Source organism: Acipenser ruthenus, chromosome 48 (assembly GCF_902713425.1).
Source record: "Acipenser ruthenus chromosome 48, fAciRut3.2 maternal haplotype, whole genome shotgun sequence".
Lineage (NCBI taxonomy): Eukaryota > Metazoa > Chordata > Actinopteri > Acipenseriformes > Acipenseridae > Acipenser > Acipenser ruthenus.
In genome coordinates, this window is record NC_081236.1 from 6660181 (window position 1) to 6676279 (window position 16099).

At 40.1% G+C, this 16099-nt stretch overlaps 1 protein-coding gene across 1 annotated transcript in view; it reads right to left on the minus strand.

Annotated features, from left to right (window-relative positions):
* Positions 1-9977, minus strand: part of LOC117965901 (GTPase IMAP family member 4-like) — a 30717-nt gene extending 20740 nt beyond the window's left edge. Inside the window, exons 1-3 of the mRNA XM_059014509.1 lie at positions 9960-9977; positions 488-583; positions 184-301 (exon numbers count right to left, since the gene is read on the minus strand). Coding sequence (XP_058870492.1) covers positions 184-301; positions 488-583; positions 9960-9977 — 232 coding nt within the window. The remainder of the gene's footprint in view (positions 1-183; positions 302-487; positions 584-9959) is intronic.
* Between the last annotated feature and the right edge of the window lie 6122 nt (positions 9978-16099).

Below are 16099 nucleotides of genomic sequence, written 5' to 3' on the forward strand. Positions count from 1 at the left end.
ACAATACAAAAAATAAGTTAATTTCAAAAGGGAGTGCCCCAAAAAAACCAAAAAAACGCACACTAGGCAGTCCCCTCCTGTTGGTCACGGTCTCCGAAAAAAGAAAAGATCAGGCACATGGACAATTACTGTTCGACAAAACAAACAAGGAAAAATAAATAGTCCAGGGGGGGTAGACCCCACACTCCCGGGGCTTCCCCCCCGACTCGCTCGGTCCGCTGCTGTTTCCTCCCACCGATGCAGGAACCACCACCTCCTGCTGGATCTCTTCACTGACGATCAGATGCCGCCTCTGAAGGACCTGAGACAGGAGAGCAGGGCAAAGAAAAGGGGCCGTCAGGAACTGACACACAGGCAAGTAAACTACACCTTCCACCACAAAGTTCTGGTCACTTCTCTTCGACAGGTCTCTAGCCTCGCGTTTCTCTCTCTCTCGTCACGCTCCCTGGATCTCATCCCAATTCCATCTGCCGCCACCGGTCCCAACCTGGAAGCTGGACTCCAGACCTAAAAGGCAAGGTAGGTAAACCACTGGAGGCCTCAAGCACACTCTGACGGGGGTGCAGGGGGCCAGCCAGTACAGCTAAACAGTATAGACAAAACAGTTAACACAGAACTTGACTATTGATTGTCCTTTCCCCTCTTCCAGAGATCAAGGAAAACAATTCACCCCTTAAAGATCCGTGGGGGGCCCCAAATGTCCTGGACTACACACTGGGACCCCAAGCAATTGCACCTGTCCCTCGCTCCACCAAGGAAAACAAAAAAAAGAAACAAGTGTCCAAAAATAAATTGCTATTTGTTCTGAATCCAAAAAAAATGTGTTAGTGAAATGCTTAACTGATAAAAATGATTGTCACTCACCAATGATGGTATGCAATAACCAGAAAGAGAAAAAAACCACAACAAAACAAGAAAAAAAATACAGCCAACCTCTTATGCTGCACAAAATCGTCTCTCCATGATCGGCCATCTTTGCTGTGGACTTTAAATCTTAAAGTGTAACAACTTGTCACAATGTTAACAATGAACGTTAATATTGCAGGTATGTTACTTAAACAGCTGAAGCAACATGTGGGGACTGATAACTCCATTTAAAAACCCTGATAGCTGCTCTTTAAACACTGTCTCACAAAATCATGCTTCTATCATGAAATCTCGTGCATGCATGTATTAGTTAACCAAGTAAAGATAGCACTCAAAATGATCATTAACAAAGGGCTACATTGTGGGGCTCCCGAGTGGCACATCTGGTTAAAGGCGCTCCGCATGGAGTGCAGGATGCGCCCTATAGCCTGGAGGTCGCTGGTTCGGGTCCAGGCTATTCCATTGCCGGCCATGGATAGGAGTTCCCAGGGGGCGGCGCACAATTGGCCGAGCACCGTCTGGGGTGGGGAGGGCTTAGGTCGGCCAGGGTGTCCTCGGCTCACCATGCACCAGCGACCCCTGTAGACTGGCTGGGCGACTACGGGCCTGCCTCCAAGCAGCCCAGAGCTGCGTGGTCCTCCGACGCTGTAGCTCTGAGGTGGCTGCATGGCGGGCCTGCAGAGTGAAAAGAAGGGGACGGCTGATGACACACGTTTCGGAGTACATGTGTGTTCGTCTTCGTCTCTCCCGAGTTAACGCAGGGGTTGCAGCGGTGAGCCAGGCTTACGAATTGGGCATTTAAAATTGGGAAGAAAATGTGGTGAAAAACAATTGTCGATTCCAATTTTTTTTAAAAAAAGGGCTAAATTTTTTGGATTTGACTAAAGAATCTGTCAATCACTGTAGTACGGACATTCCAGTAAGCTACGGTGTCATGCAACATTTTGAAGCCAGTAAAGTACGTGTGATGAAATGTACTGCGCGCCTATTGAGGTTTCAATAACTGATCAATAAGCAAACTCCTTACTGTACCATAGCTTTTGCAAAATCCTGAATACGTTCATGTTCTTGCTCATTTTACACTTTGTTTCCATGCATAATTAGTAGGTGGTAGTTTCTTTGCAGTCTTTGTTTTGAGATTAATTAGTTTGGGATAACATTCAAATATGACATCATATCAATACTCAGAAAAGCTCATGCATAATAATTTGAGATATCTCTGGAGAGAGCCAGATAGCTCCTCCTATCCAGACCAATATTAACTCCTTTTTTGTTCTAAAAATACACTAGCTAGTTTAACCCAGGTATAAGAACATAAGAAAGTTTACAAACGAGAGGAGGCCATTCAGCCCATCTTGCTTGTTTGGTTGTTAGTAGCTTATTGATCCCAGAATCTCATCAAGCAGCTTCTTGAAGGATCCCAGGGTGTCAGCTTCAACAACATTACTGAGGAGTTGGTTCCAGACCCTCACAATTCTCTGTGTAAAAAAAAGCCTCCTATTTTCTGTTCTGAATGCCCCTTTATCTAATCTCCATTTGTGACCCCTGGTCCTTGTTTCTTTTTTCAGGTCAAAAAAGTCCCTGGGTCAACATTGTCAATACCTTTTGAATGCCTGAAACAGATCACCGCGTAGGTCTTCTTTGTTCAAGACTGAATAGATTCAATTCTTTTAGCCTGTCTGCATACGACATGCCTTTTAAACCCGGGATAATTCTGGTTGATCTTCTTTGCACTCTTTCTAGAGCAGCAATATCCTTTTTGTAACGAGGTGACCAGAACTGAACACAATATTCTAGGTGAGGTCTTACTAATGCATTGTAAAGTTTTAACATTACTTCCCTTAATTTTAATTCAACACTTCTCACAATATATCCGAGCATCTTGTTGGCCTTTTATGTAGCTTCCCCACATTGTCTAGATGAAGACATTTCTGAGTCAACATAAACTCCTAGGTCTTTTTCATAGATTCCTTCTTCAATTTCACTATCTCCCATATGATATTTATAATGCATATTTTTATTGCCTGCGTGCAGTACTTTACACTTTCCTCTATTAAATGTCATTTGCCATGTGTCTGTCCATTTCTGAATGCTGTCTAGATCATTTTGAATGACCTTTTCTGCTGCAACAGTGTTTGCCACTCCTCCTATTTTTGTGTCGTCTGCAAATTTAACGAGTTTGCTTACTATACCAGAATCTAAATTATTAATGTAGATTAGGAATAGCAGAGGACCTAATACTGATCCCTGTGGTACACCACTGGTTACCTCGCTCCATTTTGAGGTTTCTCCTCTAATCAGTACTTTCTGTTTTCTACATGTTAACCACTCCCTAATCCATGTGCAAGCATTTCCTTGAATCCCTACTGCGTTCAGTTTGAGAATTAATCTTTTATGCGGGACTTTGTCAAAAGCTTTCTGGAAATCTAAATAAACCATGTCATATGCTTTGCAATTATCCATTGTCAATGTTGCATTTTCAAAAAAGTCAAGCAGGTTAGTTAGACACGATCTCCCTTTCCTAAAACCATGCTGACTGTCTCCCAGGATATTGTTAACATGTAGGTCATTTTCCATTTTGGATCTTATTATAGTTTCCATAAGTTTACATATAATAGAAGTCAGGCTTCTTGGTCTGTAGTTACCTGGTTCGGTTTTGTCTCCCTTTTTGTGGATCGGTATTACGTTTGCTATTTTCCAGTCTGTCGGTACAACCCTTGTGTCAAGAGACTGTTGCATGATTTTGGTTAGCGGTTTGTAAATAACTTCTTTCATTTCTTTGAGTACTATTGGGAGGATCTCATCCGGCCCAGGGGATTTGTTTATTTTAAGAGCTCCTAGTCCCTTTAACACTTCTGCCTCTGTTATGCTAAAGTTATTTAAAATTGGATAGGAACAGGTCGACATGTGGGGCATGTTGTCCGAGTCCTCCTTTGTAAAAACCTGTGAAAAGTAATCATTTAATATACTCGCTATTTTCTTTCCTTCGTCTGTGATTTTGCCGTTTGTGTCTCTTAGACATTTAACCTCCTCTCTTGCTGTTATAATATTGGAAAAACGTTTTGGAATTGGTTTTAGCCCCCTTAGCAATGTTCATTTCTGTCTCTCTCTTGGCCTTTCTAACTTCCTTTTAGACTTGTGTTTGCAGTTCCAAACAGGAGGAGTGGCAAACACTGTTGCAGCAGCAAAGGTCATTCAAAATGATCTCGACAGCATTCAGAACTGGGCAGACACATGGCAAATGACATTTAATAGAGGAAAGTGGAAGGTGCTGCACGCAGGCAATATATTTCTCCCCCCTTCCTTTCTATATTGTTTAATTGTGGGCTCTAGTTTTTTATTTAACATCACTGAGTCCCTTGACCCTGTGGATTTCAGTAAATGTTAAATCTAGCTAAGAGATTTCAGATTTATTTAAATATTTAGCTAACTGTTAAATCTTGTAACTAGATTTCTAAATGATATCTGAATGCACACATTTATAAAAAGCTGTATTTATTTTCTCCTCATTTCTGGCAGCCCATACTAACGGCGCTCGGAACTTTGGCATTTTTAAATCCTAACGGTCTCTGCTCAGCGGAGTGGAATGTTCAGGAGCCGGTTGCCTAGCAGCGTCTCCGCCTCCTTCTCTGCCCCGCCCCCTCTCTCCCTCTCTCGTTGCTCCAGCTAGGAGTTCACATTCAGCTTCCTTAGATTATATAGCGCCATTCTTTACTAACTTTTACAAATGAGCTTATTGGAGGCTTCGTGTTTTTAAGATGGTTCAGGTGCAGTCCGGGCAGACTGACTGGAGCATCATTACAGTATACCGCACTGCGATCGGCTTTGTGTGGAGGCTGATACACAAAATAATGAACGACTGGTAAAGAAATCACATGGATTGCTTTTTAATGGTAAATATGTATCTGGTATTATAAGTATTATGTACAATTAATAACTCAGCTATATTCATATTCAGAATGTAATACAGTATTAAGACAGGGTCCAGTATTAGAAATAAATAAACACGCTTTAAGAGAAACAGCAGGGATGTTTATTGACCATTCCCATCCATTCTCTAGATGTTTCTACATTGTGGTTGCAATCCAGAGGGACAAGGGACTCAGTGATGTTAAATAAAAAAACTAGAGCTCACAATTAACCAAAATATTGAATGTAAAGACGTTCATGTTTTGCTTTCTCATAGCTGCTTCTGTGTGTATGCACCCGTGGTGTTTATTTTGTGTGATTATCTTGTCTAAGACTCTGCTTGTCTAAGACTCTGCATATTATACAGGGTTAGACTCCTACAGAAAACAGTGAGTGGACTGTGAAGTGTAAATCCTTTACCAGCTTTGGAAAAACGGAACTGTGCGATCATATTTGTCCATGCATAATGTTTATGCTGGTCTGTAAACTGTTGTTAAATTAAATGCTGTTTGTTTTAAAACACATTTTTGATTGTACCGTTGAAAGAGTATATAAACAACACGAAACAAGTATCATGTGACTCGCTTGCAGAAATTGAATGTTAAGCAAATATATTCTATTTAACAAGATACTCGATGAATCTGTAGACAGGAGAGTTTCGCGTGGCCGCTGCAGATCTACATTATAAACACACAAGCACAACAATAGCGTGTAACGTCTTCGGGTTGCGCATTGAAGTGAATAAAGAAAGACTGCATTTCCCAGAGTCGCTCTCTCTTTTTAAAGCTGCGCTTGCGCATTGAAGTGAATAAAGAAAGACTGCATTTCCCAGCGTTGCTCTCTCTTTTCACAGTTGAGATTGCGCATTAACGTGATAAAGAAAGACTGACAGTACGTTCATTTAGATCATTCTGTGCAGAATCTAACCAGTTTATCCAATGATCTTAGAATTGGTCAGATTCTGCACAGAATCTGCAGAGAATGGTCTCCGTGAACACACGCTTAATCAGCCTCTCAGTGCGTCTGTACTGGCTTTTCTGTGACCTGCTGTACTGTGCGGAGCAGGTGGGACACAGGCAGGGCTGCATTGATTTCATTCAGGTTGCTAAAATCTAGTTTTCAGCATTAGACGTAAAATACCAAAAATGGACGACAAAGCAAAACAAGCACAGTGTATTTCATCTGAGGATCGTGTCGAGACATTTCCCAAAGAAACTGTACATGCAGATGGAGGGAATTGTTTTACACATCTTGTAAAGTGACTTAAAGGAAATACGATCGATCGCTAAGCTTCAGAATCCCACATTAAACAAAAGACTACTACATATGGAGGATCATTTGTGCCAAAATTAAAAAATAAATAAATAAATAAATAAAATTCGAAATAAATACATACAAATATAAATAAATAAATAAATAAATAAATATAAAACAAAATAAATACATAAATAAGTAGAAACTGAAATATATTTAATAATTTATCTATTTTTGATTTATTTATTTACTTATATATTTATTTATTTATTTCGTTTTATATTTAGCTTTTTATTTATTTATTTCGTCTTTTCATTTTGGCACAATCTTTTCACCCTTGTATTTCGAGCTACCGTCAATCATGCTCGATTCACGTCAAGCCGTTTGGGTCTCGGCTGCTCGGAGCGACAGAATTCAGCGTTCGCTACGGGAATAGCCTTTAACCCACTAAGTGCCACTGTCCTAATTTGAGGCTACTTTGTTGTGATAACTGATTTTGTTAAGTTTAAATATATATACTAACTTTGCCTGGTAGTAGTGCGGAGAGGCGTGCAGTCAGGGCTACAGTTTCAATGCTGTGAATATTCTATACGTTACAAATGTGTGCAATATGACTTATAGGAGTCTTATCCTAGAAAAGATTAGGGAGCTTTTATCAAGTTGAATGTGGGTCGATAAATGACGACTTTATTTTGTGTCGAGTAGATTGGCTGTTGGAAAGAATAGGGCAGATATTGGCATGTACTGATGAAAATATTGATGAAGGTGCCAGAACTAACTTGCAGATAATTCGCCATCAAATTCTACGCAGTACCAGTGACGACAGTACAGCAGAAGAGTCCGCAGCGGTAGGCCAAACTCGGACGGGAAAATCTGGACGTCCCAAGATATTTTTACAAAGGGAGTCCTCTCCGCACTAGTGATGTGCAGTTCACGAATGAACCGTTCTTTTTGAACGTCTCACTAGGTGAACGATGGGAATCGGATCAGAGTACCCATTGAATCTGTTCTTTCGAGGCGCACAGGAGTCGAGTTACCAGTCTATCAAAACTCATGAAGTGATTCCTTACCTCTCGAGTCTGGCTGATTTGTTCGTTGTAACAATGAAACCGGGTTGTCTCTCAGCTCGTTGAGTGTTATGAAACTGAAGACCGTATGTGCCATGTTGGATCCAAATCCCCGCTTACTTAGTACATGATAAGAACTCTGTGTGAGCCAAAATGGCGTCAGTTACATCCTCCAGAGTAGACCATAGCTATTTATCTCTGATCCAGACGGGGTGTACTTTCCAGAGTGCTGCTTCACACTGTCAGAAACTCAGATTACAAGTTTGTGCACCAGAATTATTATTTTTTATTTTTCTTACAGTTCTTCTTTGTTTACTATGTACGTAACCTTGTGTAAGTCTGCCAAACAAATAAATAATAAAATGAATCACTACTAGTTGTAGCCTCTGTGTGTTTGTTATTTTTTATACACATACAAAATTAATCATATCTATAGTTAACTATTTTGCACAAATTATGATTAATACTTCTAAGTCATCTTGAGTAAAGTCAGCCAAATTACTAAATAATAATAATAATAATAATAATAATAATAATAATAATAATAATAATAATAATAATAATAATTGAGATATACACCTCATTTCCAAAATAAATAAATACAAACATCTACTGGTATTCTAACGTTATTGTACCCAAGGCTTAATTATATAACTTGTGATTACATATTTGACCTTGAGGAATGAATGTATTTTATAGATGATGATTTACAACTAGGGTTAAATATTTTATAATTTAATAATGACGGCAATTCACCTTAGTCCACAAGGTGACACGTAGTATCAGCCACGATACAACGACCTTTTAGGAGGATATTGCACATTCTAACGGATGACGTTCTTAAACGTCTATTATATTTTATATTATTAAATATACATTTTCTAAATGTTATTTTACTGTGGTAAATACTTAATATACACACGTTTAAACTTTGTTTATGTAAAATGTACATGTTGCGGTTATGGGTGTGCTTCAACGTGTGATGGATCACATGACTAATCCCTAAAGGTTTACTGGATAGAAGAGGAATTGGGAAACAGCGTTTTGCTCTGTGCTTTTTTGTTGTTGTAAAAAACAATGGGTGACTCCAAATAGAAAAAAAAACCACGTAAGAAATGCAATTGACTTTTTTTTTTTTTTTTTAAAAAGGTGAAATTAAATTAAATTGATACTAATGGCTAAACAATGCTAATGGTTCAAACTGTTATGTTATCTCTAGGATTCCAAATATATATTATTATTTTTTGTCAAACTATATTTAATGTTTATGAACCCAGTCAACCAAATATAGATTCTCCCTCGCTTTTGTGATGTGCAGTTCGTGAACGACTCGTTCTTTCCGGTTCAAATAAACATACGTAAACAATCTTAATGCGATCTATATTGATTGGTTTTGTGTCATTGAATCAGTGAATCAAATGAAAGAAATGAATCGATTCACCAAACTGAAATAAATAAATAAATATATAAGTAAGTAAATAAATTAAAAAAACGAAATAAATACGTAAATAAATAACAAAATAAATAGATACATTATTAAATATATTTCAGTTTCTACTTATTTATTTCGAATTTTATTTATTTATTTATATTTTAATTTTGGCACAAATTATCCTCCATACGAATAAGCTCATTTGTAAAAGTTAGTAAAGAATGGCGCTATATAATCTAAGGAAGCTGAATGTGAACTCCTAGCTGGAGCAACGAGAGAGGGAGAGAGGGGGCGGGGCAGAGAAGGAGGCGGAGACGCTGCTAGGCAACCGGCTCCTGAACATTCCACTCCGCTGAGCAGAGACCGTTAGGATTTAAAAATGCCAAAGTTCCGAGCGGCGTCAGGCGCTTCGTTTAATTAACACACCGTTACTGACATTTTAATTTTGAAGATAACCATATTTTAAATACTCAGATAGCTCTGTATTAAAAAATACTTCAGGTCGAGACCGTTTTCCAACAAATAAAAGGTAGGTATTTATAAGAAGTATATTTGTTATGATATTAAGATTAAGCCTACGAATGTAATTCAAGTTGCTGGTGCAGTTTGCTGTATAATTTATTATGTTTTTCTGTAGAAAATGTTGTAGTATTTTTTTTTAATATTAATATTTCATTGTTTTCACAAAATAACACCCATACATTATCAGTTCATCTGCTAGTGTAATCAAATCATAAATATTAGTCAGTAATTCATACATAATTAAAATTAAAGAATTAATTGAATTAAATTAACGAATGTGGTACAGTTTGGTGTATAATTTATTTATAAAATGTTGCAGTATTTCTTTTTTTTTTTAATATATATTGTTTTCACAAAATAACATCCATTTATTATCAGTTCATCTGCTAGTGTAATCAAATCTCAATATTAGTCAGTAAAGCCCCTTTCACGCTGGCATGCTCTACCCGGGTCAGGACCCGGTGCCACTCGGGCCGGCTACGTGATTTCACACGGTGCTTGATTAAGCAGGGTTGCCCTAGCTTTAGTTTTTACAGTTTTAGTCAATGTTCTTCGTTTAGCAAACGTTGCTGGCATTTATTTTCTTTTTTCATTGCTATTTCCTGGAGGAAAACAAGACATTCCATTGGATTTTGGATTACAGCTGTGGTTTTTGGTCTTTGTGTCATCTTTCTGGAGCGCTCATGGACAACCACACAAACCGGTGAGACCGAACTGATTTATTATTATTTTTGTACGGCGGATGTTTGTTTCATTTCCTTTTACTTTATTTTTGTTGGTGGATTACAAACTTAATTTTGATTTTTTGGGTTTTTTCTATTTTTTGTTTGTTTATGATACTGGACTATTATTTTGGGACATTTCTACTGGACATTATTTTTACTTATGTATTGCCTCTGTAGGCTTACCGGTGGATTTACCACCATCCTATTTCTGTTTCGACTTAATTTTATGTGCATGGGTCAGCAGCTACCCGAGGTACTGTGGGTCATAAAATTGTTTGGTAATCTGTGTGTGTTGGACAAATGTTTTGGAATTAAATGTTTTGCACCCAAACGAACCTAGCAATCCTATTTTTGCTGTGTATCTGCCTTTCTGCCATCTACTTTTTATGTCATTTTTAAGGAGTTTTTGGTAGTAACCTATTCTTATTCTGGGAATGTTGTGTTGGCCTTTTGGGTCAAAGGTAGATGGTTACAACCTTCTAAAAAATCAAACAAAAACAAAACACACCAGTTTTTAAACTAATAACATGATTCACAAGAAGGCTTCCATGCAGTACCTTACTCTTCATACGCTTGTGCACACTAGCAAGCGGGCTCACTGCACGGCAGCCCCAAACAGACTGGCTGCTTTTCTTAAATACCCTGCGCCTGGCTCTAATTTACAATGCTAGCCAGGTGCAGGGGAGCATTACTACTTAAACAATTTACAAAATCAAATTAAACAATTAAACAAATTAGGGCTGTGCCCTTCTGGGAGATGTAGTCCTATTCCCCCAGGACTACACTATCTCACACTTGGTATACATTGCTTGATATTATTGCAAATGAAATACGTCGACATACAAGGTTGATTCAGACACCGGAAATAAAAAAGAGTTTGCTGCGTGGTTTAATAGTATTTTATAGCAATTTCTGGGGGTAAAAATAGGAATTACAATGATTTTGAAATGTGATGCCTGGCGTGCACCTTCATTTTTACACCTGGAGCTGAAGGGGTTAAAGAACATGAAGTGGTTTGAGCGTCAGTGCTGAAGCATTCAGGCAGGCCTGCCCAACCCACTGCCTGTACGTTTTGTACAATTAATATTCAGTAGATTTGGAGTTTTCAAAGAGATAAAGGTACAGCAACATGTTCTGTTACCTGAAGGACGCTACAACACTCCCTCAACGTTTTGTTGAACTAGTTTGAAATATAGGCAAAATACAAGACGTTTTTTCACCTGTGTGATTGTATGAATTTAGAGACTTTTAATAAAAAATAAAAACAAACAACACATGGTTTATAACTGAACATTTATTTTAAAACTAAATAATACTTGGAACATAAAACATTACTACTATATACAGCAGTTTTTACAATTAAAAACGTGTTTTACTATGTGGAGCCTGCACTGCTGGTGTCAGGTGGAGATTGTGACTGAGCATAATTCAGTTCAGTGAGGTACATGTTGTGGTAAGGTGTCACACACAGGGGAACTTTACACTGTGTCTGTGGCTCCTCCTCTTTACACTGTGTCACTGGCTCCTCCTCTTTACACTGTGTCTCTGGCTCCTCCTCTTTACACTGTGTCTCTGGCCCCTCCTCTTTACACTGTGTCTCTGGCTCCTCTTTACACTGTGTCTCTGGCTCCTCCTCTTTACACTGTGTCTCTGGCTCCTCCTCTTTACACTGTGTCTCTGGCTCCTCCTCTTTACACGGTGTCTCTGGCCCCTCCTCTTTACACTGTGTCTCTGGCTCCTCTTTACACTGTGTCTCTGGCTCCTACTCTTTACACTGTGTCTCTGGCTCCTCCTCTTTACACTGTGTCTCTGGCTCCTCCTCTTTACTCTGTGTCTCTGGCCCCTCCTCTTTACACTGTGTCTCTGGCTCCTCTTTACACTGTGTCTCTGGCTCCTCCTCTTTACACTGTGTCTCTGGCTCCTCCTCTTTCCTTTTCTGTCCTTTTTTTTCTGTAAAGCAGCTTTTGCCCTGGTACTGCACACACAACACCATCTGCACAGGCTTGTCTTGTTTTCTGTGGGAGGAATGGAAATAAGATAATGACCATTTTGAGCTTCCAGTCTAGTTGGTGCATCTTTGGTTGACGACGTTTTCCCTTTAGATGAAATTACTTCTTTCCATTTTTAAAGAATTGCATTGCACAAATTCATTCTGAATTGGTAATGTGTGGTCTGCTCTTCCATCTTGTCCATTAGATGGAAGAAGAACTTGATGCACCACTTTCTGCTTTTGCGCATTGCCTGGTATGTTTTCGTCATCTGCTCAGATGTATCAACAGCCCATGTTTTTGTTGTACTCCCCAACACATGCCAGTGACTTTTACCAGTTTCCTTTAGTGAAGAATGATGCATTGTGGTTTGCATAAAAATATCCATTTTGCCTTTGCATTTTCTTTATCACTCGCCCACGTCTCAACTTCACCCTTTCTTATTTTGTTCTTCAGTAAATCCTGAGGCATATTTTTTCTGTTGGGCATAACTGTGTCACAGATTTCAAACTGAAGGTGCTGTAATTCACTGAAGAGGTCGGGGTGGCAGTAAAACTGATCCATCCAAAGGCAGTAACTCTTGCCTTCCAAGCCTTCTAGACACTTTGCCACTTGGTGAGTCGCTGGAGTTTTATCTTGTGCAGTAACGGTGGTGCCCTTGCTTTGGTACACTAGAAAATTCCAGATATAGCCCCTTCTCCTCACACCAGATTCACAGTGCATAGAACTGTATGCCAAACCTGTCCCTGTTGATGGGTATGTACTTCTTGAATGCCAGGATACCTTTTATATAGCCTCAGTGATTCATCAATGCTAATATGTTTTGTTCTGGACTGTAAACCTGTTCTAATGTAGTGTGAATGTGATCCAAAACTGACTGAATCTTCCATAACTCTCCATGTGAATATTGGGCACGATCACTGTTGTCCACATAATGCAGGATTCAAAGAATTTCAAAGAATTGATTAAAAGGCACAAGGTGTCTAAAGGCTGGAGTTAGAAGCACAGCTTCTGTGGTCCAGCAGTCCTTCGATGTCGGTTTCTGCACAAGTCCCATGGCAAAGAAAACCCAGAGCTCATTCAGTGTTGCACTCTGAGGTCCTTCTGATTGGCCGGGTGCATGTAATCATGTACAGACAAGTGGTCACAAATGGAGATTAGATAAAGGGGCATTCAGAACAGAAAATAGGAGGCACTTTTTTACACAGAGAATTGTGAGGGTCTGGAACCAACTCCCCAGTAATGTTGTTGAAGCTGAGTCATTTGAAATGAAGTTATTTATAACAGTTAACATTTTAAATGTAATTCAAGTAGACAAACATTTTGACTGGTGTCTTCTACAGCCGACAAAGAAAACCACAGTGAACAGAATCCAATAACAGGCCTGTGCTTCTCCCCTGTAGCAGCTTTCTTTCAAAACTCTCCTCATTATACCCCTGCTCTATCAGTGACACTGCAGTGAGGAGACTGCACCCCAGTGGATGTTAGCTCTATCAGTGACACTGCAGTGAGGAGACTGCACCCCAGTGGATGTTAGCTCTATCAGTGACACTGCAGTGAGGAGACTGCACCCCAGTGGATGTTAGCTCTATCAGTGACACTGCAGTGAGGAGACTGCACCCCAGTGGATGTTAGCTCTATCAGTGACACTGCAGTGAGGAGACTGCACCCCAGTGGATGTTAGCTCTATCAGTGACACTGCAGTGAGGAGACTGCACCCCAGTGGATGTTAGCTCTATCAGTGACACTGCAGTGAGGAGACTGCACCCCAGTGGATGTTAGCTCTATCAGTGACACTGCAGTGAGGAGACTGCACCCCAGTGGATGTTAGCTCTATCAGTGACACTGCAGTGAGGAGACTGCACCCCAGTGGATGTTAGCTCTATCAGTGACACTGCAGTGAGGAGACTTCACCCCAGTGGATGTTAGCTCTATCAGTGACACTGCAGTGAGGAGACTGCACCCCAGTGGATGTTAGCTCTATCAGTGACACTGCAGTGAGGAGACTTCACCCCAGTGGATGTTAGCTCTATCAGTGACACTGCAGTGAGGAGACTGCACCCCAGTGGATGTTAGCTCTATCAGTGACACTGCAGTGAGGAGACTGCACCCCAGTGGATGTTAGCTCTATCAGTGACACTGCAGTGAGGAGACTGCACCCCAGTGGATGTTAGCTCTATCAGTGACACTGCAGTGAGGAGACTGCACCCCAGTGGATGTTAGCTCTATCAGTGACACTGCAGTGAGGAGACTGCACCCCAGTGGATGTTAGCTCTATCAGTGACACTGCAGTGAGGAGACTGCACCCCAGTGGATGTTAGCTCTATCAGTGACACTGCAGTGAGGAGACTGCACCCCAGTGGATGTTAGCTCTATCAGTGACACTGCAGTGAGGAGACTGCACCCCAGTGGATGTTAGCTCTATCAGTGACACTGCAGTGAGGAGACTTCACCCCAGTGGATGTTAGCTCTATCAGTGACACTGCAGTGAGGAGACTGCACCCCAGTGGATGTTAGCTCTATCAGTGACACTGCAGTCAGGAGACTTCACCCCAGTGGATGTTAGCTCAGTAACACTATGAAATGGGGTGAAGCACAGAGGAGTGTTTCTGTAAGGCTACTCAGATCATGTGGAGCTGAGACAGTTTGCAGCATCCTATCATGTTGCCTTATTTGTGCATGTTGCTTCATTCTATTACTTACTCTGGGCACATGCTCACTGTATTAAACTCTATTTAATAAAGAGTGAAGTGACTGTTCTATTACTTACTCTGGGCACATGCTCACTGCATTAAACTCTGTTTAATAAACAGTGACACTTTTATCAATGCATCACACACACATTTGTCTTTTTTGCTCTGCTGACTTTATAAACGGGTCTGTGTTTCACGTGTGATTTAAATTGTATAATTGTATTTAGGCATGGGATTGCACATCACTTCACGTGCATTTAAAGTATTTAATATGTGAGCACGAGGTTGCACGTAATTAATTCACGTGCTGGGATTCAAGTGAATAATTAATTAGTAATTGAATCCCAGCACAACAGTATAAATAGATGCCAGTGGGTGTTCGGTGAGTGGAGAACGGGATTGGAGACGGAGGTAATTGTAATAATAATAGTTAAAGTATCTGTTCACCGTGTTTGTCTGTCTAGTCCGTTTGTTTGTCTTTTTGTTTTGGCGACGTGTGCCGTGTCCTGTGTTTTTGTGTTCTGTTTAAACCTTTTACTTTGTTAATAAACGCTGAGTGCTACCATTTGCACTCAGCTTCTCATCACCACCGTCTGTCTGTGTGTTTCTCTCTCTGGTCTGAGTTCCTCCCTGCAGCCAGCCTGTCACAGTTCCCCATATGAAAAAAAAAAAAAAACTAGACGGTTTTGAAGCACAATTGAAGGCAAAGGCACATTTCAAATGGGATTAACATGACCTGAATGGAATACAATGATGAAGACATTAGAATAAAATAGAATTAAGCTAACAGGAAACTAGAATAAGCTGATTGTGTGAATAAAAACAAAGCACAGCACTATGAATGCGTAGGTAAAGACATCTCCGCCTGACTGATGTGTGAACATGAAGTGAAATGGAAGTGTGTAGAAATGAGTAGCAGCTGTAAAGTGGAAGCAGATCTGAAGTATGTATCGTTAAAGGATTCTGAGGTTCTGTATGGTGGGATCATGAAGCAGATCTGAAGTATGTATCGTTAAAGGATTCTGAGGTTCTGTATGGTGGGATCATGAAGCAGATCTGAAGTATGTATCGTTAAAGGATTCTGAGGTTCTGTATGGTGGGATCATGAAGCAGATCTGAAGTATGTATCGTTAAAGGATTCTGAGGTTCTGTATGATGGGATCATGAAGCAGATCTGAAGTATGTATCATTAAAGGATTCTGAGGTTCTGTATGGTGGGATCATGAAGCAGATCTGAAGTATGTATCGTTAAAGGATTCTGAGGTTCTGTATGGTGGGATCATGAAGCAGATCTGAAGTATGTATCGTTAAAGGATTCTGAGGTTCTGTATGGTGGGATCATGAAGCAGATCTGAAGTATGTATCGTTAAAGGATTCTGAGGATCTGTATGGTGGGATCATGAAGCAGATCTGAAGTATGTATTAAAGGATTCTGAGGATCTGTATGGTGCGATCATGAAGCAGATCTGAAGTATGTATCGTTAAAGGATTCTGAGGTTCTGTATGGTGGGATCATGAAGCAGATCTGAAGTATGTATCGTTAAAGGATTCTGAGGTTCTGTATGGTGGGATCATGAAGCAGATCTGAAGTATGTATCGTTAAAGGATTCTGAGGTTCTGTATGGTGGGATCATGAAGCAGA